The sequence below is a fragment of the Amblyomma mixtum genome, chromosome 3, assembly GCF_055824585.1.
Source record: "Amblyomma mixtum isolate Tamu chromosome 3, ASM5582458v1, whole genome shotgun sequence".
In the NCBI taxonomy this organism is placed as follows: Eukaryota; Metazoa; Arthropoda; class Arachnida; order Ixodida; family Ixodidae; genus Amblyomma; species Amblyomma mixtum.
The window spans coordinates 319065876-319091238 of NC_143014.1; the positions used below are offsets into that span (position 1 = coordinate 319065876).

At 46.8% G+C, this 25363-nt stretch overlaps 1 protein-coding gene across 1 annotated transcript in view; it reads right to left on the reverse strand.

The window, feature by feature from the left end:
- Window positions 1-2083: 2083 nt before the first annotated feature.
- The window catches only part of LOC149355751 (valine--tRNA ligase-like), a 35955-nt gene continuing 12675 nt past the window's right edge, over window positions 2084-25363 (reverse strand). Inside the window, exons 2-5 of the mRNA XM_089583999.1 lie at window positions 22827-22866; window positions 19797-19900; window positions 14960-15066; window positions 2084-4795 (exon numbers count right to left, since the gene is read on the reverse strand). Of these exons, the coding sequence (XP_089440125.1) occupies window positions 4585-4795; window positions 14960-15066; window positions 19797-19900; window positions 22827-22866 (462 nt within the window). The 3' untranslated portion in view covers window positions 2084-4584. The remainder of the gene's footprint in view (window positions 4796-14959; window positions 15067-19796; window positions 19901-22826; window positions 22867-25363) is intronic.

Here is a 25363-nt window from a genome sequence, read left to right on the forward strand (position 1 = left end):
GTTCTAGTCGACATGAGCACGAGACCAGAGCAGTGCCAGCGAACGAGATGCCGCCGTACATGGCCGCGGTGTCGCCGTTTCGACAGCTGACGGCAGTGACCACACACGCCTCGAGTATTAGCTATGGATTCGAGCTACTCGCATTCAGCACAAATGTCTGAGGAATAATCGTCCTCTCCTTTAACATCTTAAGTTGTCACGCTGTACTGACGGAGGCCGAACAGCACATATTTGCAAACATAGCCCGAGCGGTGCTGCCGCCGTCATGTGAGAACGGTTGTGGCACATAGCCGAAGTCTTCCGAGCGAGAAATTGGTGCTCCTCAAGGAGATAAACAACCTACTTTACCGAATTCTTCAACTTCCACAACGCTCTCAATCTCTGCCGCCAACAAAATGCTCGAAGCATAGCATAGGGTTGACCGTCGCAGGCAGTCTGCCAGCGGATCGCAACGGCGCACTGTTTTTGCCTTTCCCTGTACTTGATGACACTCGGAACATGTTGCATTCCATTGCAATGAAGTTTCTGCAGGTTGAGGCAGCACACAACCTTTTTCCAGCAATGTGAGCACCAGTATTAAGGAAAGAAAGACCGAAACCGCACGTCTGCAAGCAATGCCCATACAAACCAAACGACAGAAAAGACCCGGAAGTTCAAATTCACGTGACAAAGCTGCGCCGTGACGCAATGTCCGCCGTCAGTTGGACACCACCTATTCGCCTACGTAGCCAAAGTAGCAACGACAACTGTAGTTTTTGTGCCAGCTCTAACAGTTTCCACTATTTTCATACTTTTCTTCCTTGAAAAACAAAAACATTCCAGTAAAGCTTGTCATATTCACAACTAAATTCCGAAAAAAAAAAAGTTTCTCCAGTTCAGAGTTCAAGCTCTTTCACTTACTGTCACCAGATGGCGCCAATATGTTTACATTAAAAGCGTGCATCCAAACATTCAAAGAAGCGACCCTGCGCGCTGCAAACAGATTGTGTTGTAGCTACGTTTTTCCACAGAATTTGCAACGCAGTAAGCGCAGCGTACGCAAGCTTAGTGCGTTCTGTGCAGTAAACTTGTCTACTGGTCAGGGTACTTTTAGTAGGGACCCTACTTTTAGAGCCGCTGAGCCGGCCGTTACCACAAAAGTAGAGTACATGTCTTTATATGCAGAGAAAAACATAATTAAAGAGCATGTAGCATCTCACTGGAAAGAAATGCTTGTAATGCATGTGTATTTTTGTTTGTAATTAATGCCGGCGCGTCTGCCATCATCATTACTCACTTTCTCCTTACCGTAACTTGTTACAGCAGAGACGGTATGCTAAAACGTCATCTAGCGTGAGCAGCTCTAATCGTAAAGTTCGGCGTCCTTTCACACAGTAGATGTTAACGCAAAGACTGTAACAATATGCTATAACTCTCTATTGCCGCCCTACCCCTATCCTTTCTATCGCTCCCCTGTTTCTTTTCCTGTCCCTGTCCTTATTCCCGCTAGCCACAACTCAGGTGCTTCAGGTTTCGATGGCAGATGCCACGGCTAGCAACGTCTGTTCGTTCCATGTTTATTTTTATTTTTCATTTTTCTTACCAATAAATAGCCCCGAACAACAACAACAGTTTATGCTGCAGCTATCAACACCGACCAATTAATAGCAGCAGAGTGAAATAAAGAGCAAGAAGTAACGCACACGATGAGGATGATGCGAGAGCAGCATTGTCCTCGACGTGTTTGTGTTACTTCTTGGTCTTCATTTCTCTCGGCTGCTGTGTTTAACTAATCGCGTACTAAGAGCTCAGCAGTCCACCTTATCAACAGAGACCTCGTACTATCGGATAGGCTAACATTTCTGCAATTCAACCGTGCCATTTGCAATGCTGATATGTCAGTCAATCGAGCTTTAATAGCGTCGCGCATGTGCAAAAGCAAGGCAGTGACAACTTTACACTTTTCTAATATGGCGCACAGCTGTTTACAATGATCGCATATGATGATCTACACAAGCAGCCTGCATTGGACTCGCCACCATTCATGCGTTTTAATTGGAAATCTAACCTCGATTCAGAGGAAAACAGTCGTTATGCAGATGTCTGTGAGCTTGCACTTTATTTTGTAAGAAAAGTATGGAGGAATAAAAAGCATGGAATGATTGTATCACTGATTCGAATCTACAAAGCCTACAATAGAGCACGAACTACACTATGTCACAGCAATAATAAGCAAATAAAAATTTTTGAAATCACAGCTAAAAGTTTCAGATTTCTGAACTAATTGTTTAATAAGTGAACAAGAAAATATCTGAAGTTGGTTGCTAGAGATAAGACTGATTCCAGAGGGGCGGTTCTCCGTGGCGCGCGCGTTGACGATGTCGGCCACCGTAACTGAATGTTCTCTCGACGTGACTGTCCTCAGAATGCTTTTTTCAGACAATGAGTGGAGTTAGCTTGCGGTACTCTCTTTTTGATCAGCCCCGTAGTGGGTATGTGCCATTTTATTTGAGGTCAACAAACCAACGAAAAGACCTTTTTTATACGAGGACACCAATGTATAAATTTATACCCTCCAGTCACATGGCACGTATAGCAGCCATTTACAAAGTGAACACCTACCAAGACAAGACTTGTCAGTTCACTAAATAGAAACAAGAACCAAAACCGCGTATACAGCATACAGGGTGTATACCATACAGGGATTTTACAGGGATTTTCCCTGTATGCGTATACAGCATACAGGGATTTTTAAAAATAGGCCTTTTGTGTTAGAAGAGCACTTTTTTGGCATAGCATTGTCAGCGGTGTATTACATCAGAATACAGCTAAGATGTGCTAACTAGCAGGGTGGTTACTAATATTGAACAGTTAACTTTTTAACTTTTTCTTCCCTTTTTGAAGCCCGTTCTAAGATATGGTGGGTTCCTGAATTACTGACAGGCGTGTAGCCCACCGTTCATACAATTTTAGTAGAATGTCAAAAACACAATTACTATCGGCGCAGTGGCCCAACAAATTTTCGGCTATTTCGAATAAAGGCCCCCGGACGCAGGGCCTGCATTTCAATGAACCAGCTGATACTTTAGCAAAGGCAGCCCTGAGTGCTCCAATCGCTGACCCTCTTCCAACCCGTGCGTTCATCACGGCGGCACGGGTTCGTACATACACATTAATGTCAGAATTTGGCGCATCAGCGCACACTTCCTTGAATGATTTTCAGCACCTTCGGCTCCCTTGGAGCAATGCTTGGCGATTTCGCAAACTTTAAGTTTCCTGCACGCAACCATGTTGCCGTGTGCCAAAACGATTTTTACCGCTACAGACCTAGTCTCGCGATCTCCACATTGTGACCATAGTTTGCAGAGCCAGAAACAGCAGATCATTTTTGTTATTATGACATAGCTACTCATCGCTAAAGAGGAGTCTGTTAGAAGTTCTCTTCGAAAAACATAGTTTGCGCCTGTCTTCGGTGGTTATTCTGTTCCTTGGCGCTTCTACGTTTGGACGTACCAACGGGAATGTTTGCTCCGCAGTTCAAAATTTTTCTCTAGAATCAGTCTTCCATCACAAGCTTTCGTTATGCTATTATTACTATTCATGTTCTTCTTTCCTTCTGTTCCTTACCTCTAGAAATTTAATGAAGTGCAACATTTATTTTAGGTGCTGAAATTTTGTATATCGACCTCTGCCGCATGCAATCAACAAAACTGGTAGTCACCGCTTGGTCATGGTCAATCCCCCTTATATAATTATGCGCGATTTTATTTGGCCAATGACACCAACAGCATACGAACGAGTATGTTGGCAGCTATTTCTACCAGATGTATAAGTGAGCACTTTCGAAATTTCCTATAAATAGGGGGTTTCAATAGAAAGACCTTTTGAGAAACATGTGCTAATAATCAAGCTAATTGGTTATTTAATAAACTAGCACTCCGTAACTAAACGTTGAAGTAACAGTCTGGTGGCTCGTGCCATTGGCGAGCTCGTAGCCTCAGAATGAACGATGCCATTTCAGGATTTAGAACAAAAAAAATTGGCCGCGGCTTAGCTAAGGTTAAGCCTGGATATCTCGAAGCTAAAAGCTGCGGCGATGCTCGGCGTTTAGCTTAATGTTATACTTACGGTTACACTAAGGGTATAGCTTTATGGCCTTTCCGAAACGTACTGTCTTAGATATACAAAGTTTGTACGACACGTTACACAAGGCTATTAAAATCTCTTTATTCTTCTACAATGCACACATTGCCTTGCACTGCGCACACACTACATGTACTTCGGCGATGCTCACAGCCTCCACGTTGCCATAGTTGAACGTCACCTCGGCCAAAGTGTCATCGCTGCGCGGCCAGGCGGACACCACGGCACGGTACCACACATTGTCCGTGAAACACGCGAAACACGGCGTTCCCAGTGGTATCTGGCTCTGGTGCAAAAAGCCAGGCTTCGCAGCGTCGGCTCGAGGCCTTCGAGGTAGTGTCTAATGCGTTCATTTAATTTGTAGTTCCTCTGGACGTATAGCTTCAGCCAGTGGAGCTCGGACGCAACGTGCGTTAACATAGCCTTGCACATATTAACAAATTAAAATTCCAACGTTAAGACTTAATAATCGAATTTCCATAATACTAATTGATAACAATGTTGGTGCTGGTCCAGGAGTGACGCCGCTTTTCTTCGGGGTAGTGGCGTTCCCGTTCCAGTCCTCGTGTACCAGCAGATTCGAAGGCGGTCTACGCCGTTGATGGTGAGCATTATCTTGTCGCAGACTCCGGACGGGCACAGTGGACGTAGGCTTTGCCGCTGCCGATATCCGCTGCACATATCAAGTAAGAAACATAAACAACGTAGCAAAGACACTGGACTATGAACAGAATTACTGTACTGCATTTGGTATGACGAACCCATACTATGGCACCTCTGATATAACAATATTTCGTGGGTTAACCTCAGATATACAGAACCTTAGTATGCCACCTTGAATATAAAATCCTTTCGTGTGTTAACCTCGGATATAACGAACTATTGTGTGTCAACCTCAGATATAATGATTTAACACATTCAAACGATCCATTGAGGGTCGCCTAAGATTTCTCTTCTTCTTCTTGTCCCGGTAGATAAGGCCCCCATCGAAGAGCCGTACAAAGGCCTCTGTAACTGCTTCACTCATAGGCTGCGCCATTTCTAAACAGACAAAAGGCACGTGCTTATGAGAAACCCACACTGTTTCAAGTGCCTCGCCGGCTTGCAGCTTGTCAAGCCAGAAGTACTGGAGCACGGGAGGTTCGCTGCTATATTCATCTGCTCTGCTTACACGGCAGTTGTGCCGACTCGTTAGCAGTCAGCACTTGAGATGGTAGCATCGAGAATTGTCACTAAAGCAAGGTCCAGGCAAATGAACGACACTAAAACCTTGGCAATTCCAAGAATGTTAATTCGAAATGCTCGATAATTTTAAGAACCTTCTCATGCAAGTTAGACTGGCTAATTCGAGGCGGTGGCCCACACCTGCCCAGTGACTTCAAAGATCTGGGATGCTATGAGGGAAAGTCCAATCCCACTTTGGCCCCAAACCGGTGAAGCAACGACCCCCACAAGCCGTAAGGTGACGCAGCAAAGCAATGCCGATCAAATGCCAATGCTTGGTATGTGAAGCACCCCAGCCCCAGTAATCCCAGCACAAGCACGCCAGTGCTTGTCCCGCGAAAGGTAGCCTGCGTGCAACACTGCCTTGAGCTGTTTCTTTCAGTGGTGTGCAGTGGTTAGTGAATTAGGTTACCGGCATCTCCTAAGTGCCGTCGACCTTTCTTCAGAAAAACAACCATCCTAAACTAAGGGGGGGGGGGGTTGACCTATAAGTGTAGCTGACCTATCTGCAGTGTCCAAGGCAGTTCTGGACGAACGGCAGGTAGTAAGTGCCCCGGGCCGGCGCCATTTCCCACAAGGATGCATGGGGCTTCAGGCATAAAAAAAAAACGTAAATTCGAATCTAAATTGTTCTGCTAAAGAAAACCGGAATTACGTGCGCTTTACATGACTTGTTCACGCTGACAGTTGCTTCCTCGAACCAGAGGTAAGTATCGCAAGAGTAAACTCCGATAATCTCCAAGGCATGTGTCGTGCCTAAAATTGTAACTACAGGACCGTTTGCAGTTTTTTTTTTGCCGCTAGACAACTGGGCCACACGAGTCTGGAAGGCAGGGTGGAGCACTGTTTGCTTGCTTTTGACCTCAACTGGCTTCAAACAGCTGTCCCTGTGATTGCATCATTACGTGTTTATTGAATTGAGTTGCATGCGTGCCGCGACAAAACAGGCTGCAGCAGGGGCCCAAAGCGAGAGGAGGAGGGGTTGAATGCATAGACTTATATTTGGAGTAAACGTTTTTTTTCTTTTTCCAGCAAGGGCCACAAATAGGGGGGGGGGGTAGGCTTTTATGAGGTAGTATGCAGTAATCACAAAGTTCACCCAGTAAAGGGTAGCGCATTCCCACAACAAAAGAGTATTTCAGCTCAGTCCCATCTTTTTTACCATGTTTGGTTAATTCAAAAACCCAATTAATTCAAATATTTATCGCAGTCCCAATGACTTTGAATCAACGATGTCTATCTTTTCATGTTCAGCGTACAAGTTTTTAAATGTCCATCAGCACTGGTGTTTTCATCACAGTCCTTCTGGGTGATCACCTGTTAAAACTCATTTTGCGTGTTCGTCACCGTAGCTATCTTTCAAACAAAGTACAAAGGTGGTGCTGCTGATGAAGGCTGTCTGCATGGAGGATAGCTGCCACTATGCGAGTGAGAAGACAGCAAAGCCAAACGCCAGTGAGACTGCATGTGGTCCCCTGAGCTGCCATGTAGTGCAGCTGCATTGGCCACAATAATGAAAAAAAGCTACTTCATGCAGTCCGCCCTAAAATTTGCTAACCCAGAGCAATATCTGCTAGCACAGTTTTGTTTACACAAGGAGGATATGTAAGCCCATGTTTCAAAGGCATCTGCAAGTATCGAACATCTTTTCAGTGCCCTGCCGATGTGAATGACATTTCAACTGAATGCCTCTGTACAACCTTGCGCAACAGGATGATCAGACTTTGAGAAAGATGCAACCAAACTGAACCACAAGTGAGGAGACATGGACAGCACTGTCTCTTCCCACAGTTTTTTTCAGCTGGAGCTATGATGTTAAACACTCTTTTTATGACTCACCATAAAGATATTTTCGGTGTACTGTGTTTGAACAAGAAGACAGGCACCATTCATAACCCATGGGCATGCCACTTCTCTGTCCCATGAGATCATTTCCCAAAGCGAGCAGGCCTTGCAGTAATCTCTAAGTGCACAAAAGCCAAAATGATGTTGCTAGCCAGTGGTGTTTTTTTTTTTTTCATTCTTTGTTCATGTGACATGCCCTCTTCATGGTCTCCATGTGAAAAGCGAAAACTAAGCATGTGCGAATATTCGAAATTTTGAATATGAATTTCGATTATGAACCTATTTGGTTCATGTTCTCGGGGTGATCGCTGCAATCAATCGCATGGAACATGACACAGAGGGCACTGGAAAACTGAGCCAAAGATGCGCAAAAAAATCAGTGAAAGCTCCAATTAATTAATTACACACATGTCGTTGTTTAGTATACGACTGCGGCTTCGAATCCAGAGTGCTCTTGATGCTGCTACATACCTGATTCAGCTCGAGTCGAGTAATCCAAAGAACAAAAGCTAACAAAGCAAGCTACATCAATGATTACAAGCATCAGCGGAGTTCATTTTCAATGCGATCATGCCTTCTGTGTAGGCCAACTCAATGGGAATGGAGAGCGCAACATTATCTCGAATGGCAATGACGAACAAACAGTCAAGCCCTGGTCAGCACCCGCTGACTCCGTTTAAATTCAAGATGCCTGGAGGAAGAAGACGAAAACGGCTTTGTTGAACTGAAGAACGGCAAGAAGGTGCCCGTTGTGAACGCGCGACCCGAAGCCGGAATGCACAGGATGCCTGTCTCGGAAGGGAAAGTAGGGCCGCAAAGAATTTCAGTGCTGCGAGACACAGGAAGCAGCGCGGTCATCATAAAGCGAGGCTTGGTGCGAGATAAGGACCTCACTGGAACGAAGAGCCTTGTGCGGCTAGTAGACGGCTCCTTTAAGCGCTTACCGGGAGCTAGAGTGCAGGTGCAGACTCCGTACTACAGCGGAAAACTGACTGCATTGTGCATGGAACGCCCCATATACAGTAATCCCTCGTTATAACGAAGTCAGCGGGACGGCGAAAAAATTCGTTATAAGCGATAATTCGATGTAAGCGACCGCTCGAAAAAAAGCTCAAACAGTCTAGATTTAATTGCGCCACAACTGCGAGGAAGCTGGCGGCCAGGCTGATCGACAGGCCGGCAGGCTCGGCTTACTTCCCGTTCACACAAGAAAAATACAAAGCAGCCATGCTACCATAAAGTCTGCCTCCTAAATTCGAGCAGCGACAGCATGCCTGTGCAAGAGCGGAGCTTTCGGCAACGACGCCGCCTGCAGGAACGCCGGTGACAAACTGCGCGCTGCTCCCTGACTGCCCTAGTCGCCACTAAGCCTAGCCGGTTTTGCATCGATGCCGCAGCTGTTCGCGCTTCGGGACTGGCCAGCACTCAAATAAAGGCGCTACACCCGGCACCCCTTTACTGTCAACCGGCCCCATAATAAAAGAAACTTTAGATTTCCGCGACGCCTTCAGCAACTGAGCTAGCTAGCAGACGGCAGGCGAACCGCATCAGGCAGGAGCAGCACCAAAGCAGATGAAATTTGCTTGAATCGCAGTCATCACCTCTACCCCCAGGGCTTGCTATGAACTTGAACAAACAATACTATCGCATTTTCAGATGCCGGCGGCCAGCATCAAGGCTGGCAGGCCACGGCCAGTCTCGGCGCGCGCGCGTCGAGACCGGTTGTGGGCAGGTCGGCCCGGCTCACAGGAGCGCGCCCTACGTCATCATGATGTTGCGGCTCTCCGCACTCGCGTTGACTCCCGCTCCGTCGTTGCGTTTGCCGCGGGCGGCCCGTCGTTGACATGGCGCAGGCGGCGAGATGCGATCGGACGCTGCGATGCCGTTCGCAACTTCACGCTGCGGTGAATCGCGCTCGCTTTTCGCACATGTGTCCCTGCCATAACAACCAAATTCAGTGACCCTACCACGCATTTATACCGTTTGTCTTGTTGATTGACGCGAATCGAGTATACTGGTCACTTTTCAGCATCCAAGACACCGCGGCTTTCTGGAATCGCAAAGCGCGAGGAGAACTTTATTTTCGTGTGGACTCTGTCACAGGGAACACCAGGAATGCGCTTCCGACCGAGATTAACGGTTCGGGCGCGCTGCACCATGGAATTCGGCCTCGCTGAGCAGGGGACACACGTTACTAGGCAGGTCATCGATCGTGGGTTTGGTACTTTTGTGGCCTGTTCTATGCCTGTATGAGTCTAATTCGTCGGCGGTATTAACTTGGCACTGCATGCGCAAAGGGTCACCGCCACGGCAGCGGTTCCTACGCATGGCGGCAGCGATGCCTCCGCTTGCCACTTCGCTCTAAGCGGGTCAAGCTCTTCATGCGCTTTGAGTAATGTGGTTTAAAATGCATGCGTTTGGGTCGGGACCGAAAGAAATTTCGAATAAAGCAATATTTCGAGTAAAGCGATTTCGTTATAACGAGGGATTACTGTACGACCTTATATTGGGTAACATCAAGGGGGCAAAATTTCCCACAGACCCAGACGGTCGCCGCGAGGGTGAAAATTCCGAATCCTGCACATCAGAGAGTCGCAGTGATCGACAGGAAAGAAAGCAGCGAAGGAAGCGCGAGTGAGCTAGCGCAAGAAAAGAGGAAATAAAAGAATCACCCAAGAAGGAAGAACGGAAAAATGTAGCGCAGGAACGTTCCGCGCAAGAGAAACCCTCTTCGCAAGAAACAGGCGGGAACAAAGTAAGCAGCAGTGAGAAGCTGGCGGATAAGCCAGTAAGTGGCCGCAACGGAGCACGAATGCCGAAGGAAGGAAGGAAAAGCAAAAGAAGGACACGCGGAAACAACGTGTCTAGAATTTCTGATAAGTTCAGCGCAAGACACACTCTGGAAATGATTCTCGTGCTGATCGGCACATTGCTTCAGCTGTTTTCCTGCCGCACTGTCGAATTCGGGAAGGTGACCAAGAGTGTGTTCACACCAGTTCTTATCGTGAGCCTCTGCGTTGTGATGCAAGTGCCTTGGAACCTGTCGATTGTCTTGTTCGCAGGTGCATGCCGCCCCGAAACCTTTTTGTACGCGTGCGATATGAAGGAATTTCTCAGGACGGAAAGGGCAGAGGCAAACATTGACAGAGCAAAGGAGTCGCGTAAGGAAGAGAACCACGAGTGCGGCCGAAAGCTTGAGCGAAACAGTTCTGTTCCGAACCTACTGTGTAGGCCGAACGGGGAAGTATAAGCGAAAGTATGCCTCATACTTGTGTGTCTCCTGTTTGCAATGTTGTGTTAATGTACTGCCCAATCGCGGTGTGTTTTTATGTGCATTGTGAACATTGAATTGAATTTCGTATGTGGAAACATCATTGTATTGATGTATGTATTTTGGCCTTCGCCATTGACTTTGTGAGCGCATGCATGTGCGCGCGAATTGCACCGCCGAAATGCGGCGTGTTTTGAAGGGCAACCTGTCTATTGCACTGTGTTATGTATTTTAAAGCATCAAGGTATTGATGTGTGTACTTCGGCATTCACCCTTGACTTTGTGAGCGCATGCATGTGCACGCGAATTTTGTGATTTGTGAATATTGTTGCACAATATTCTTCAAGGAAGGGGCAGTGTCACAAAATTCGCCGCATTTTTCAGAACAAAGAAAGAAAAACACCGCCGCGCTCACGGCGTCTCGCCGTTCGGAGAAGGAAAACCCCGCTGAGCGCGTGGCTCTCTCTCCCCTCCACCACCGCTCACCGACGCGGCGTGCGCTGAGGGAATGAGTCATCCATGCCGAAGATTTCTCTAGAACATCCGAGTCGCTTCTACCGCTGACCGGGGGAAAAGGGGGAAGTCTTGCGTGCACTAAGACACGTCCCCCTCGCCTGTCGGCGACGGTGCCACGCCAGAACACGCTCGAAACTTCGAGATGCGAACCCCGTACTCTGACCAATGGGGACGCGCGGCCGGTGAGAAGAGGGAAGGGAGACAGCACTGCCGATGCTAAGTGTATGTGCGCGTCTACTCTGACGCGTAGAACAAACAGGCGTGGAAGCGAGCCTGTAAAAGAAGGCGTTGACTGCTATCAGTCAGTCCGGACGGCCGTTTAAGCTTCATCGAAGCGCGCCCGTTCGACTCCCGGGAAAACACCGCTCGGCCAGCATCGGACCAACGAGGCAACGTTCGCCAGTCTGCGGGATGGTATCGTCGTGGAACTCTGGTCGTCGGACTGCCACAGTGCCCGGTGAACAAATTGTGTTTTGTTTGTTTACCTCTCTCTCGTGAGTTAGTGCACTTTAGGTGCAATATTGCCTTTGTATTGCATTCTCTCTCGAGTTTAACTTTGCACGAGTTGCATTGTTTCGTTATTCACTGTGTATGTGTTTGTACTAGTGATTGTGAAATCCTCTGTATCGTCTCCTTGCTGTATAAACCTTGTTTTGTTTTGTAAACCTTTGGCTCCGACCCATTCTCTGGCTTGCGACCGGCGAAAGCTGGGCACCAAACGACCAAAAACCTCTTGTCACTTGGTAGCTGGTCTCTGCTGAGTTTGCCACGCTGAGTCGAGGGCATCTCCTTTGAGTCCGAGACCGCTACCCCCACACGCTCTAAGGGTGTCAGGGAACTTCCCACGTAAAAGTGCGCGAAGTGTGGGTGACACTGGGTGGAGATGCCTGCGTGGTCACAGCCGGGGACCCAAACGACTCGCTTGCCACACATCCGCTGCCTGCACAATGCCGCGACAGCTTACCACCAGACCCCACTTGTGAGCAATGCACCAAAGGGTGGAATGCCAAGCTGCTGTAGAGAGAGAGTTCAGCCAGGGGTCACCTGACTCATTTCACCTCCCGGAGGACCACGAGGGTCAGCCCAAGTGGCACTCTGAAGCAGGCCTCAACTTAGCCCAGAGAGGCCTCTGAGGGCAGTCCGCTCAGATACCATTACGTCAGGGGACAAAAAATGTAAAAGGAAACAGACACACACAGTTAGACGCAGCCAATAATCAGCACTCCCCCAGCTACGACCGTTCGGTGCAATGTGACTCAGCAGTACTTTCCACCTGCTGCTCATGCATGTTCCAGTGGCAAGCTGCTCTTTAACTCTCCAGTTTTCCCATTTCTTGGCAGCTACGATGCAGCTTTGGTGGCGGCTGTGGAGCCCTGTTTGAAGCCTTGCTACAGCAATGCACAAGAGAAGTCATCAAATCGTCGATAATTTGCTATGCCTTGCAGTGCAACACAATCAGTTTTATATCGCACTTATTTTCGTTGCAGTCACCCCATGCAATTCCTGTCTACTCATGGAGAGACCTCATGGCGTGACAACATATTATTGTGCAAGCCAACTACAGCCAAGACACCAAGGGCTTGGAAGACTATGAAGATGGCACGCAAAAATATTGAAGCAATAGATACACCAACATTTTTTTGATAGACAAGACTTCACAAATTTGCACAACATTATAAACCGCAGCAAAGCCTCTGCAGAGTTAAAGGAGAGCTGAACCACTTTTTCAAAATTCCACAATATTGAAGGATTCAAATCTATGAAGCCTGAAGGTAAAGCATGCCAAATTTTTTTTTTTTTGTGCCAACATTTAAAATGTTGACGTAATCACCGATTAACTCTCACACTCCTCTTCACAGCATCAGAGAAGTGAGGAGAAGCTTGGCGATTACGCTGTGGAAGGCGGGATTTGTAATTTCACTGCCTTTACCCACAGCCCGGTGTGCGTCACTGGATGCGGCAAACAACGCTTCACAGGCTTTGCCTTCAGTGGCATTGTTTTTCTTAAAAGCAAGCACTTCTGTTTTGGAAATAATCGACTACCATATATGATGTTGTCACGCTCCCCCCCCCCCCCCCCCTATGCGGTGTGTGTTGAAGAGAAGCCTGAAGGCCGTCGCAGTTTTAATCGGCGATTACGTAGCCCCAAAAGGCTTTGCATGCTTTAACTACAGGTTTCACGGATTCTACGCCTTTAAGCTCACCGAATTCTCAAACCTCTTCAGTTGCCCTTCAACGCATGCAGCGGTTGCCACTGTCATCGCCGTGCGACCGCTGCTACGTGTTTAGTGCTGCCTAGTGCTCTGCCTGTTCACCCTTCTTTGCTTCCCTGCTCTACACAAATCTCTCAATACCTTCTCCTTCTCAACAATCGGCCCTTTCCACATTCACGCCCACCCTCTCCTTCACCCGTGCGTGCCTGTTGCCAAGCCATGCTGCCCCGAGGTCATCAAAAAGTTGGCTTCTCCTAACGGCTCGCGAGTGTGGTGGTGAACGTCACTACAGCTACTATCTTCAGCAGCAGTGATAAAAAAAGAAATTGTGCTATATTCGCACCTTACTTCCAGAAATAACGCAACTTACGTTCTGAAAACAATGAAGTGAGAAAAAAGAATGAATTATAGTACTGTCAATATGGCCCCTCCTCACAAAAATCACCGTAAGATGAGTCCATAAATGAACAGCATGAAACTAGCACCATGACTGACATTGCGCTTCCCCACAGGAAGAAAAAGAAAATAAAAGAAAAAGAAGCGAAAAAAGCATGTCCAGGAAGAGCTCCAAATGATGAAACTACATGTGCAGTAGGAAAAGGCATAGAAAGCTAAAAGTTTAGATGTCGAATTCTTTAATGTCAAGTGGGAGCCGACTAATGGCTGCAAACGGTAAAGCATTATTAGCCCCTTATTATATCCTTCAAGGTAGAGGTAAGATTGGCAGCGAGAAAGCTAGTAATATTTATAGTCTTGATAGCTGACTGCGAATGGAATTGCAGCCTGTGAACTTCAATGAAGTTTGGCTGAAAATTGGAACCAATCCTTTTCTCATCTCCATTTTGCTTTCAATTCACATCACACCACCGTCATTGCTAAAACCAAAAAAGTTCCTGAACGAGAGTCGTACAAACCAAACATTGATGGTACTGTAAATGTTAACTTACTGCACTGTTCAAGAGCAGACTCTCTTCAAAAACCATAAGCACAGACCGGTAAGACAACTGAGAACCTAATGATGACTTCTCCCCAGTTAACCCCGTCCTTTGCCAACTGCGGCCACTGTATCCCCGCAAACTTCTTAATCTCATCCGCCGACATAACTTTCTGCCGCCCCTGCTATGCTTGCCTTCTCTTGGAATCCACTCTGTTCAACCTTCAATAAATCAGTTGTCAGTAGTGCCCACGTTCATCTTTCCCTTTCCTTCGCCCTGTCGTTTGTGCTGAATAATATGAATGTGATGAAAACACTGCGCCTTCAGACACGCATAATGGACAGACAAAATGACTGCATTGGCCCAATCTGAGTGAGACACAGTGCAAGCAGAGAGAAAGAGACAGAGTACAGAAGCAAAACAATGACAAGCAGCTACAGTGGTAATTAACCAGAGGCATCGAGAGTAAACAAAACATAGTCTTCTGAGTTATCAGTGGCCTTGGTTGCTTTGTTGATGGGTGAAGAATGTTCACAGTCCAGCACCCATTCAGTCATTTGCTCACCTTGATCGCCCTTATCAATTTTCACACTTCCTCCATGTTTCCTCTGAGAATTAACGGTGCTGGCATGCAGGGCATTGTAAGGTCATAGACACACTATGATGGCACTTAAATGTGACATCGAAACACATACAAAGGCACCTAATAAGCTTTACAGCGTTGTGCAGCCACGCAACCTCATCTCAGATACGTATTCCATTTGCCAGTGATGAGATCTGTACATCTGATACCCATAGCCAGTGGTCTTTCGGAACAGAGAACTTGCTCATACCAGCGCACAAGTGTATCCTGGGTGGTGACGGTGAATGCATGGCCCAAGTGCAAGTCACCGGTGATGTTGGGTGGTGGCAGCACCATGCTGATTGTGCCTGCTTCCGCCTGTTGGGAAACAAGCAAAGCATAGGTTGGCGACAGAAGCACAAATACACGGAGCTGTTCACGTGCGCCACTGTAGGCATAAGACCCTTGTGTAGAACCATTCAGTTCACTGCACGAAGAAAAATGCATTAAGTTGCTATAACGTGCTTTCCTGATGAAAAGAGCAAACAGTACTGCATGGTGCAGACCACAAACTAAAAAACAGCAGCTCTGACACTCCCAAAAGTTGGAAATATTTGCAGTGCGCTATGGGAGTACTGATGACTAGGGTGGCGGCAATTGACGATAACAATAAATGCACAGGCAATCATGCAATGTGATGCAACAAATCTGCGTTAGCAGTATAGGTTGTACATTTCGCTTTTACGCTGATCACCTTCTAATCGCATCTTTGAATTTCATTATGCCATCCCTTTTTCATTCCACTGCTATGTGGGCTTCTAGAGGGAGGAGGCTTGAAGATGGCGGACGCCTTTTTACTGTGCCAATGGCTGCCCCACCCACCTGCAGTGGGTGCTCTGAAGGGTGAGCCCCAAGCTGGCAGGAGCACAAAGGGGGGGGGGGGGGGGGAGACCTTAAACACACGCACACACACACACACACAGAGACAGACAGAGACAGACAGAGACCACAGCTTTTTCTGCTGAAAGAGGATTATAGTACTGCTCAGACAGTAAAAAAAGTACACATTTGCACTCATCTGGGCTTGAGGAGGCCAGCATAAAAATGACAAGAACCAAATGGAGGCTGCAAAAAGTATTACTCGCTTAACTCATATTCAGCTTCTAGGAAAAACATTGAAATCTTTTATAAGTGTGGTACTCTAAGTCCTACAGCTCCATCGTCAACACTCTGATCATGGGTTTGACTGTTTTTAATAAATGCACAATGTAACAGGTTTGTGGTTTATGGGGGTCATAAAGAGACTCAGGCTATGAGGAACGCCGCAGTGAAGGGCTCCAGAAATTTTGAACACCTGGGGTTCTTTAACATGCTCTGACATCGCACAGTACACGGGCCTCTAGAATTTCACCTCCATTGAAATGTGACTGCCGCAGCCGAGGTTGAACTCGCATCCTTCGGTCAGCAGCCGAGTGCCATAACCATTGAGCCACCGCAGCAGCTTACAATGCAATAATCCTCTTTCTGTCATTATCTCCTCACTGCAAGGCTTTTTCAGTCATTGCTTTCCTACAAGAGATATTTGGCCATGCCTGGTATGATCACACATCTCGTCTGGGGGTACTCCTGATAAGACAAACTTCTGATAAAGCGCTGAAGTTTTCTGTTCTCTTGAAGTTCATCTTAGAATTCTGCACATACAGTATCACATGTTCTTTCGTCTTCACATGTGTGTGAAAGTAGTTATGTGCTTTGTCATGATACAAGGGCTGCCACTTTTTTGCTATTCCTCATTATTACTCAAAGCAAATGCACGACCATTTTTCAACATAAACAATCTTTGCAGTTGAGGACGTTCTGAAAAAAGTGGAAACGGTAATAAAGTACAACCTGCCATTTATAAGCAAAACGTGATCCATTTCACAGCACCTACGTTAACCTATATCCGCCGACACTTCCCAAATTAAAAAAATGCATATACTTTTTACACAAAATGTCAGTCACTAAGGCATTTAGAGTTATCCATTAATTGATAGAAATATTTTTCTCAATACCAACTTTTGAGCCATCCTACAATGTAGGACACAAGGCAAAACAGCTACCTATAGACCTTATGCGAAATGCACTGCCATCTAGCGGTCGCCGCGCGCGTTCCGCCATGTTGGAGGATAGCCGCCGGATTCACAGCACGTACTGGTACACGCTCGTCGTGCGCGCTCGAGTTTCACCGCCTTCAATATCCTCACATATTGCTCATTGCCTTGCTGTACGCAGGAGGGTCGCAAAGAAGCCCAGGGAGAAAAGGCAAGAGGGCTTGATTTGAGCGCATTTCTATTTTTGGACTGCGATCCTCGACGTCCGCAGCACAAATGTTGCAGAACCGTGGCTACATGTCGAGACATCGCGCAACACATTTCGTTAACGCCATGTAGCAAATGAAATTAGAAATAAGCTTTGTAGGCACGAAGAAAATATCACACAAAAGCTGTTTTTCTGCTGCGATTTCCCGTGAAGTGCTGCGATTATCGGCCTCGCAAGAGAGTAATCGTGATCAGCTGTTCAGTGGTACGGGTCGCGCTTTGTGAGAACCGTCGCTCCTAGCGTTATCCGCTGCAGCGGTTACACGCGTTAGTTTTTAGTGCGAATATTTGTTTCGACGGAAACAATAGCAAGGGTCAAGTGCCCGTGGCACAGAACGTTTGCGCTCTGCAAGTAAGTCAATCGTTTCTGTTGACCAGGGAAAGGTGCCTATTTTGTGGAGCTACGGCTTGTATGCGTGTAGCGATTTCACTGAACCGGCCGGTTTCCACGAAACCGTGTGTTGTGTAAAAAAAAAAAAAAAGAAAGGACCGTAAGGGCAGCCGCTCAAGCGGTACTATAGTTCCAACTAGTAGCGGGAATGCATAACGCGTGTAGAATCCTCCAAAAATATCAGTGCACAACTGCTTGCTCGTCGTGGTAAAACCATATACACTGCTGCATTCACGGGCTGCGTGTTTTTAGCGGCGCGATAGTCCAAGAATGGTAAGCACTTGTGTAGTGGGGTCGTGCGGCGACCCAGGGGTCTATGTGCCCGGTAATAATAATAAAATGTTTTCTCTCTCGGTCTAGGGCACTAGGGCAAACTAGGGGCTCTAGAGCACTAGGGCAAACAAACAAATGCTGTATGAACTTTTCAAGGAAAATGAAAAGCGTCACATGTTGAGAGGCCACTTTTTTCGACACTACCAACATGAGCGTGAAGTTTACTATCGTTTGCTTTCGGCGCCTACACAACACAGAAAACGCAACCACAACAACAGCAATTCAAGCAGCACGCCCATCCGCAAAAAGTATCGAACCAAATAAAAACTGATTCAAACTAGACCGAAATGCGCACATTTATAGCCGTAAACGGAAATTACACTTGCTTCGTACATTTCTTCGTGTTCAGCGTCGGCAAACTGACGTAGGACTCCGTGAAAAACTTGTAGCTCCGTACTCGGTGGCTTTCGGAAAGTGGTTTGGACGCGTAGTAAGTGTCTGCGAAGTCACTTAGAAACTTGGGCAGCAGAAACACGTCGACTGACCATTCAGTCATGTTTACAGGCTCAAGTGACAGTAAATAAGATTTTCGAGCCAGCACAGCTGTAAGGGAGCTAACGCAGGTCACGCCTAAATCCAGACAGCAGAGGCGGAACGAGCTTCTGTCATCCTCCAACATGGCGGATTTCCACTGGTTCTCCTTTTCTCCGATAGATGGCAGCAATTTTGCATAAGGTCTATAAGGTACAACGTCACATTTCTCATCCAGTGTGGCGGATTTCTCACAACAATGAGCAAACCTTGTCCGATTTTCTTGCAGAACCACAATGCCGTATCTGCTCAGTGCTACCAGAGAACAACAGCTCTTTCTGGTGCACAGAATGCACAAAACTGAATGCACACAATGCAAAGCTTGCACAGGAAAAGATTAAAGCCCCTTGAACCTATGCTTGAGAGTGCAAGCATTTACGCAACAGGTATTTAGAGCTCCTTCACAAAACTAGGCATATATGGGTAAATGCAAGCTGATACAAAGCCATATGATGGCATCACTTCAGGTGACCTTCTGTGCTGAATTAAAATAAGGATTCTTTGTTTAACCCATAATATTACACAAGCGTCTATCAATGTAAGCAAGGCTTTTCATTTTCACTTTCATCTCATAACACATTTCGCTCAGTTGTCAACCTGTTTAAATCCACTGCGTCTCAAGAGCTGCTCCCAGTGCTCTTCAATTACCACTCTCCGCAACCAGCCACAGCCAAGGTTCCAGATCTCTCCTCCACACCCTACTCTACCACTTCCAGCTCTGTCGCTCCTTCCTTTGGTATCCCCAATGTCTCTTAGAGACCATCATCTGTGCACATTCCATGGCATACCAGTGTCCCCTGCATCCTCTTGATATGTTTGTTCTCTAATCCACACTGCTCTCCTATCTCCAAACATTGTATCTGCTATCCTCAGTCTCATTTCAGGGTTTCTTAGTTAGGCTCAGAGTTTTCTCCCAACAGGCTAGTACTGGCAGAATGTGTTGGATATACTGTGATGTGACGATGATGATAGAAAGTGAGAAAACGAACAAGTAATGATAATACAAAAATTGGAAAAATATAACAATGTTCCTAAAAAATTAATTTCTCTTTTGAGGAATATCAGCTGCTGTGCATAACCTGAGTGTCCCTGCTAGTTGCATTTCAACCCACTCTTACTCTCACGGTATGGTCTTTGTCGTACAAGAATGTGGACATGTGGTCGCCACGTGGCATCGATAGATGTACTGCCTCACAACTTCAGTACCTCACTGTCTGCAATAAACTGCTCTGCTGCAATCATGAACAGCTTTCTAAGCAACACTACAGCACACTTCCCCTACCAGCGATGGAGGGCCAAGCCCAATTCAACGATAGACTGAGATCAGGACTGTCACCAACCACACTAGGAAAGAAGGTGCTTCAACTTCAGGGCCAAGCAAGACCTTTCTGCAACAGCAAATAAAGTGGCAACAAACGCAAACATATTTTCGACACTCCACATTGCGCACAAGGAGCAAGGTGTTGGTTATGGCGGCACATGTTTGCACTCACCTTCCCCTTGGAGGGCGCATGCAGCCCCATGGCCTCCCACCAGTCGATCCGGCCAGCTTCCACATCTTCCGAGTTGTACACCCGGGGGAACTCACCCAAAATATCTGCACGGACATCAGCCCACATTGTAGTGGCACAAGTGAAGGCCACACCCCAGACATAGTGGTAATCTTGGAGTGCACTCAGCCCAAGATGACAAATACCCCCAATATATATTCTGATCTGACTTTTTGCCAACATCACATCTCTTGACAAATAAACGAGAATGAACCTGTTAGCAGCTAAAAACACAAGGTGTAAGTGGAATATACAGTCAAACCCCGTTATATCGAAATCAAAGAGGATCGCAAAATAGTTCTATAGTTTCATGTAGTGGTGGAGCAGTCTGGCAGTTTGGAAGATAGTAAAAAGGGTTTACAAAAGAAGCTGTTTATTGGGCTAACCTACACCCACAAACAACTGAATGACTCAGCAACAAGCGCCCTTGGCGGTCGTCGAACAGAATTCCTGCCACTCTCGGCCGGACTCCACGTAATTCCAGTAAGGAAACTTCTCGATAAGTTACCGAAAGCAACTGCAATGCTCTGGAACAATGCGGAAGCAGTTGTGCATGGCCGTGATCAATCGAGACAAGGCTGGCAAATCCTAGTGTCACAAACAAAATCATAAAGCCGAGTGCCAACGGCTTTGAGCGTGAACAAACAGTACAAGGATTCGTGGCGATACGTCGATTATTCGATATACAAAACATGGTAACAGACAGGCTTACCTCTAACCTACATGCAAGAATATGTTGCAACCATGCTAATAATGCGCTTCTTGCACAACGTGCGCCTGCCAGCCAGCTGGCAGCGCACCACTTACTGGGTGTTGGTAAGCCTAACCTGCTTAACGTCACAGCTGCAGCAGATGGCTGCTTGGAACTAGCCACTGCTTATCATGAGATGCCTAATCCTGTTACCAGTACACTATGTATAGAATACCTAATCACTCACACAAATTAAAGTGCAGTAGGTTTCAGCAACACCTTTGGTAGCAAAGCACATAAGCCAAAGGCTACCACTATAGGCTCTAGTTCAGTTGGCTTCACCACATGACAGCGATGCAAAATGCAGATCAAAGGCCACCCCCAAGAACGGTCCCCATTCACCTCGTCACAAGATTTCGCAGTGCTAGCACTGACAGCAGGCACCCAAAGGCGTGTATCTGACCTGCCTCAGATACGGTGGCAACCCATCCCTTCCGCTAAGGATGTCACAAGTTTAAGAAGACTGGCAGGAAGATTTTTAAATTCTATTTTCTCACCAATTGATGCATCTTTTGCTGCTGGACAAACGTTAACATACCCAGAAGGAGCCAAAGAATAAATTTTTACCAAGAGCAATAATGGAGTTGTTACCAGTGCCCCTTTAAAAGTTACTTTCACTACTGCCACAACTCACTATGTACTCAGTTTTTGCACCTTAATTCTTTCAGGGAGAGCCACAACCACAAATAAATTATAGCAGTGGAAGGAGGTGACTACAGCATCATCATATGGCTACCATTTGCACCCGCAGGTTTGCGCAGACTAAAATTAGCCTATATTAGCCAGTTTTCCAGTTTTTACAAAGCTGCGCCAACTTCTCTGCCTTTGCTGGTAACCGAACCTCTTTCTCTCTCCCCCTCCCACGGGTACAAAAAATTGAGCAGCAAGATGCATTTGAAAGCCACCTTGTGGCAAAGGTGAAGCTGGTTACATAAACCGTACTTTCTGATTAGTTATGGGGAAAAATGCAATCAATCTGCAATCACATACCAATTACATCAGACACAAGTAGTAATTTGAGGTACGGCTTGTACCAAAGGATGTACAGAACTGCACTGGCAACCTTAATGCAGCAGAACAATAACAAAGTGAATGCATAATAGCTGTGTGTGTTCTGTATCTGTTGTGGGGACACCTTCGTCCCCTGCGTTCGCTTTCCCTCAACGCTCTAGTTCCCTGTACTTAGCTCTCCCGCAACGCACCCTTCTCAGTTTGGTTACTGTAACTAACTGGGGAGGGCGCTCGCGTCACAGCGACACCAGCGCCACGGATGGCGTTTTGCTGCGCGCTCGCGGGAAGCGACAGGGTCTCTTCTCCCTGGGTCCCGGATAGCGTGTGGACGTTTCCGCGCACTGCTCCGCTCTTCGTCGACGGGCGCCTCTTGGTCGGAACTTGCTCCCGCCGAGCCCGTCCTGCTCGGCCTCGGAGTTTATCCCTTTGCCCTACCGTGGGCGAACGTTCGCTCGTAGCCGTGCTGGTGAGTCGGAGTTCCTCGATTCCTCAGTGTATTTTGTTGCTAGCTGGCGTTATTGTTGTTATAGCAATAAATGCCTTGTTTGTGTCAGCCAGTGTGTCGTTCCTTTGTTCCCGCAGAGCAAGGCCCGCCGTGGTCGCTGTGCACTCGGTAGCGTACGCGACCACGGGGTGGGGTCAGCGCGGTTTTGAACTGAGTCAGCCGCGCTTAAACGGAGAAAACGGATTTCTCTCCTCCGATTTTAAACCCCATACTGTGCATGCCCACCCACACACACACACATCTGAGGTTTTGGAAAATTCAAAACAAATGGTGCAGGTACAGCAGCGCACATGCATTGTCTAGACCTGGCAAAGCTAGACATGACATGCAAATTAATCACAAAGGTTTGAACTATCTGGCACACAAAATGCAATGAAAAGACTACCCAGGCTTTCTGACTAGAAGTAATCAGCGCTATATAACCCAGACCCCTCCCCCTTTTTTTTTTTCAAGTACTGTAACTTCATTTAAAAACACCTAGCAAACAGCCACCACAGCCAGCAAGGAAACACAAGAGCAAAAAATCGCAGGGCAGAACTATGGAGGCCTGACAGGTCCCGGAACAGCAGTGAGACTTTTGACACCTGAAGGAAATACGGAAAAGAAACTTCACTGAGTAGACACTGGAATCCAATTAGCCATGTGTCTACCATATTTTTGGCACTAATACAAATGAACACAATACATATACTGCCCTTCTCCTCACCTTTTCGAAGCGTGTTGCTCGAAACAGCTGCGGACATCCTCTGAAAAGCAGGAAGGCAAAGGTCATAACATTCACAGATGCCGAACCCACCACAAAATGCGATACCATAGAATTAATCCACACCAATGAAAATTTAATTTGTTGTTTCAAATCTGCCACTGTTTCATGTGATTTGCTGCATGCCTGCGAGATGGTGCTTGTTAGTGCGCCAGCACTAGATGGGTCACTGTTAAATCAATGTGAACCTTGCAGTAACTCTGGTAAGCTCGAAGCTGCGTTGCACCAGCTGAGTGGAGAGAGGGTGTGAAGAGGATGGTTTGGTTTGGTTTTATGGGGTTTAACGTCCCAAAGTGACTAAGGCTATGAGAGACGCCGTAGTGAAGGGCTCCGGAAATTTCGACCACCTGGGGTTCCTTAACGTGCACTGACATTGCACAGTACACGGGCCTCTAGAATTTCTCCTCCAAATAAATTCTAGCCGCCGCGGCCGGGATCGAACCCGCGTCTTTTGGGTCTGCAGCCGAGGACCATAACCGCTGAGCCACCGCGGCGGCTGGGTGTGAAGATGAAGAGAAAGAAACGTGCCTGAGTGCACATGCAGATGCCAGAAAGAAGAGGCGAAGGATAACGTCACTGGAGAAATGTGCAGCGCAGTAAACAGTAAATCACGGTTCAAACCAGTCCTTCGACTGATTCTGAAGATGAACAATGTACACGATGAGCTGAACAGCAACGCAAAAGAAGAGAGCACCAAGTGAGTCAACCAATGCAGTGGCTGTAGTGAGGTGTCAAGCCGAAGCAAAGTGGCAGACAGTACAAACTTGCTGAACGGGACGCGGAAACAGATAAAAAATGAGAAAGAGGCGAATGATGAAGTCGATGGAGCAATGGGTAGTAGACAGCTGAGTAAAAGTTGCTTCAGAGACCGTCGAACACAGGGAGCAACAACTCAAATTGCAACAAGCAGCTCAGGTGGCTTATCGTAACAGGAAAACTGAGGAACAATTGCAAGAACATTTGGGTACAACTTGAACTCTCAAGCTGATAAAAAGGTAAACAATGATAAACAAAGATAAACAACGTTAAACGAAGGCAAACAGCTAAATTTAGCTTAACTAGGTAAATTGGGGGCCAAATATATTTTTCCTGTCAGTAAAGGGGCCACGCATTCAAAAATTGGCTTGCATGTGCATGTACCCGCATGCTATTTTCGGACTGCCTTGCGCACGGATAAGAAGACGATGAAGATGACGACATCCAAAACACAGCGTGAGAGACTGGCAGCCTAAACACGATGGTAACCTGCTGTTATCAGCAGCCATCAAAGCTGATTTGTTCATGTCACTGCAGGTTCTAATCCTGCTCGCTCTGCTTCTTTCATTTCACATCCCAATTGAGTGTGACATTCCACACCGCCTTTTGGGCCGACCAGCTCCTCGTGCTATCGGATAACAAAAGCAAAATGACTTCTTGTATGAGAACTTTCCATTCAGGGAGCAACATCCTGTATCACAGCGCTCCGTACAAATGGTGACCATTACACTCAATTCTATTTTAACGTTGACAAAATGCTAACCACAGATATGAAAAATTCCTGGCTATAAGTCTTTCTACCAGCTCACAATAACAGTACTAGTCCCTTTTCTAAATGCCAGAAAGCACCAACACAGATGCACAATTCAGCTGAGTTAAGTCGGTTGCAGGGCAAAAGCCTCTTCCAATGACCTACAGTCACCCTGTCCTGCACCAACTGACGCCAGCAAATTTCCAAATTTGACCTCACGATGTCTATGCTTCCCTTTAACTGCAATCCATGATTCCAAGTGCCACCAGCTACCCATCCATTTTCTAATGGGTACAAGCTTTCCCTAGCCTAGTGCTCGGCTTTCAGGGGTGAAATGTTTGAGAAAAGGGCCTTTGGCCGACCACCTTTCAAGAGATCACTAGTTCGTCAAAGCTCCTGATCCACCATGGGCTTCAGGTAAAGCCCATTCGGTACCCTAACAGAAGACTGGTTATCTGTCCTCTGCAATACATGTCCTTTCCACATCCACTCGATCTTTCAAAATTTACAACAGGGTATCCCATACCTGTTTGAATTGTATAAATAAACACAGCTCTCTTCCCACCAACCCGGCCATTTTATTACCATCCCTCGCCACAGTTCTTATAACCATGCCATACAGGCAAGTTTGATGCCAGTAAATGCTTACTGCCTTAAAGTTTAATGGCATTTGTACAGTGCCACATATGAAAATTTAATGGCATTAGCTTTAGTGCCATTTGCGACCTACTGAGTTCGCCACAACTCAGCATTGCTTGGGGGAATGCCCCCAAGCAATTGATTTCATTCCACATGCGAAAAGCATGCAACTTTGTTGGCAGCAAATTCCTAACCAATAGCAAATGATTATTTCATGCCTTTCAGTCCGATGATGCATCTCTACTGTGTATTCGATGTGAATGCCGCGATTTTTACCAGCATTTCTGACAGGTACTCTCGACTTATGTGCTGACATGCGAGTTTATGGCTACTT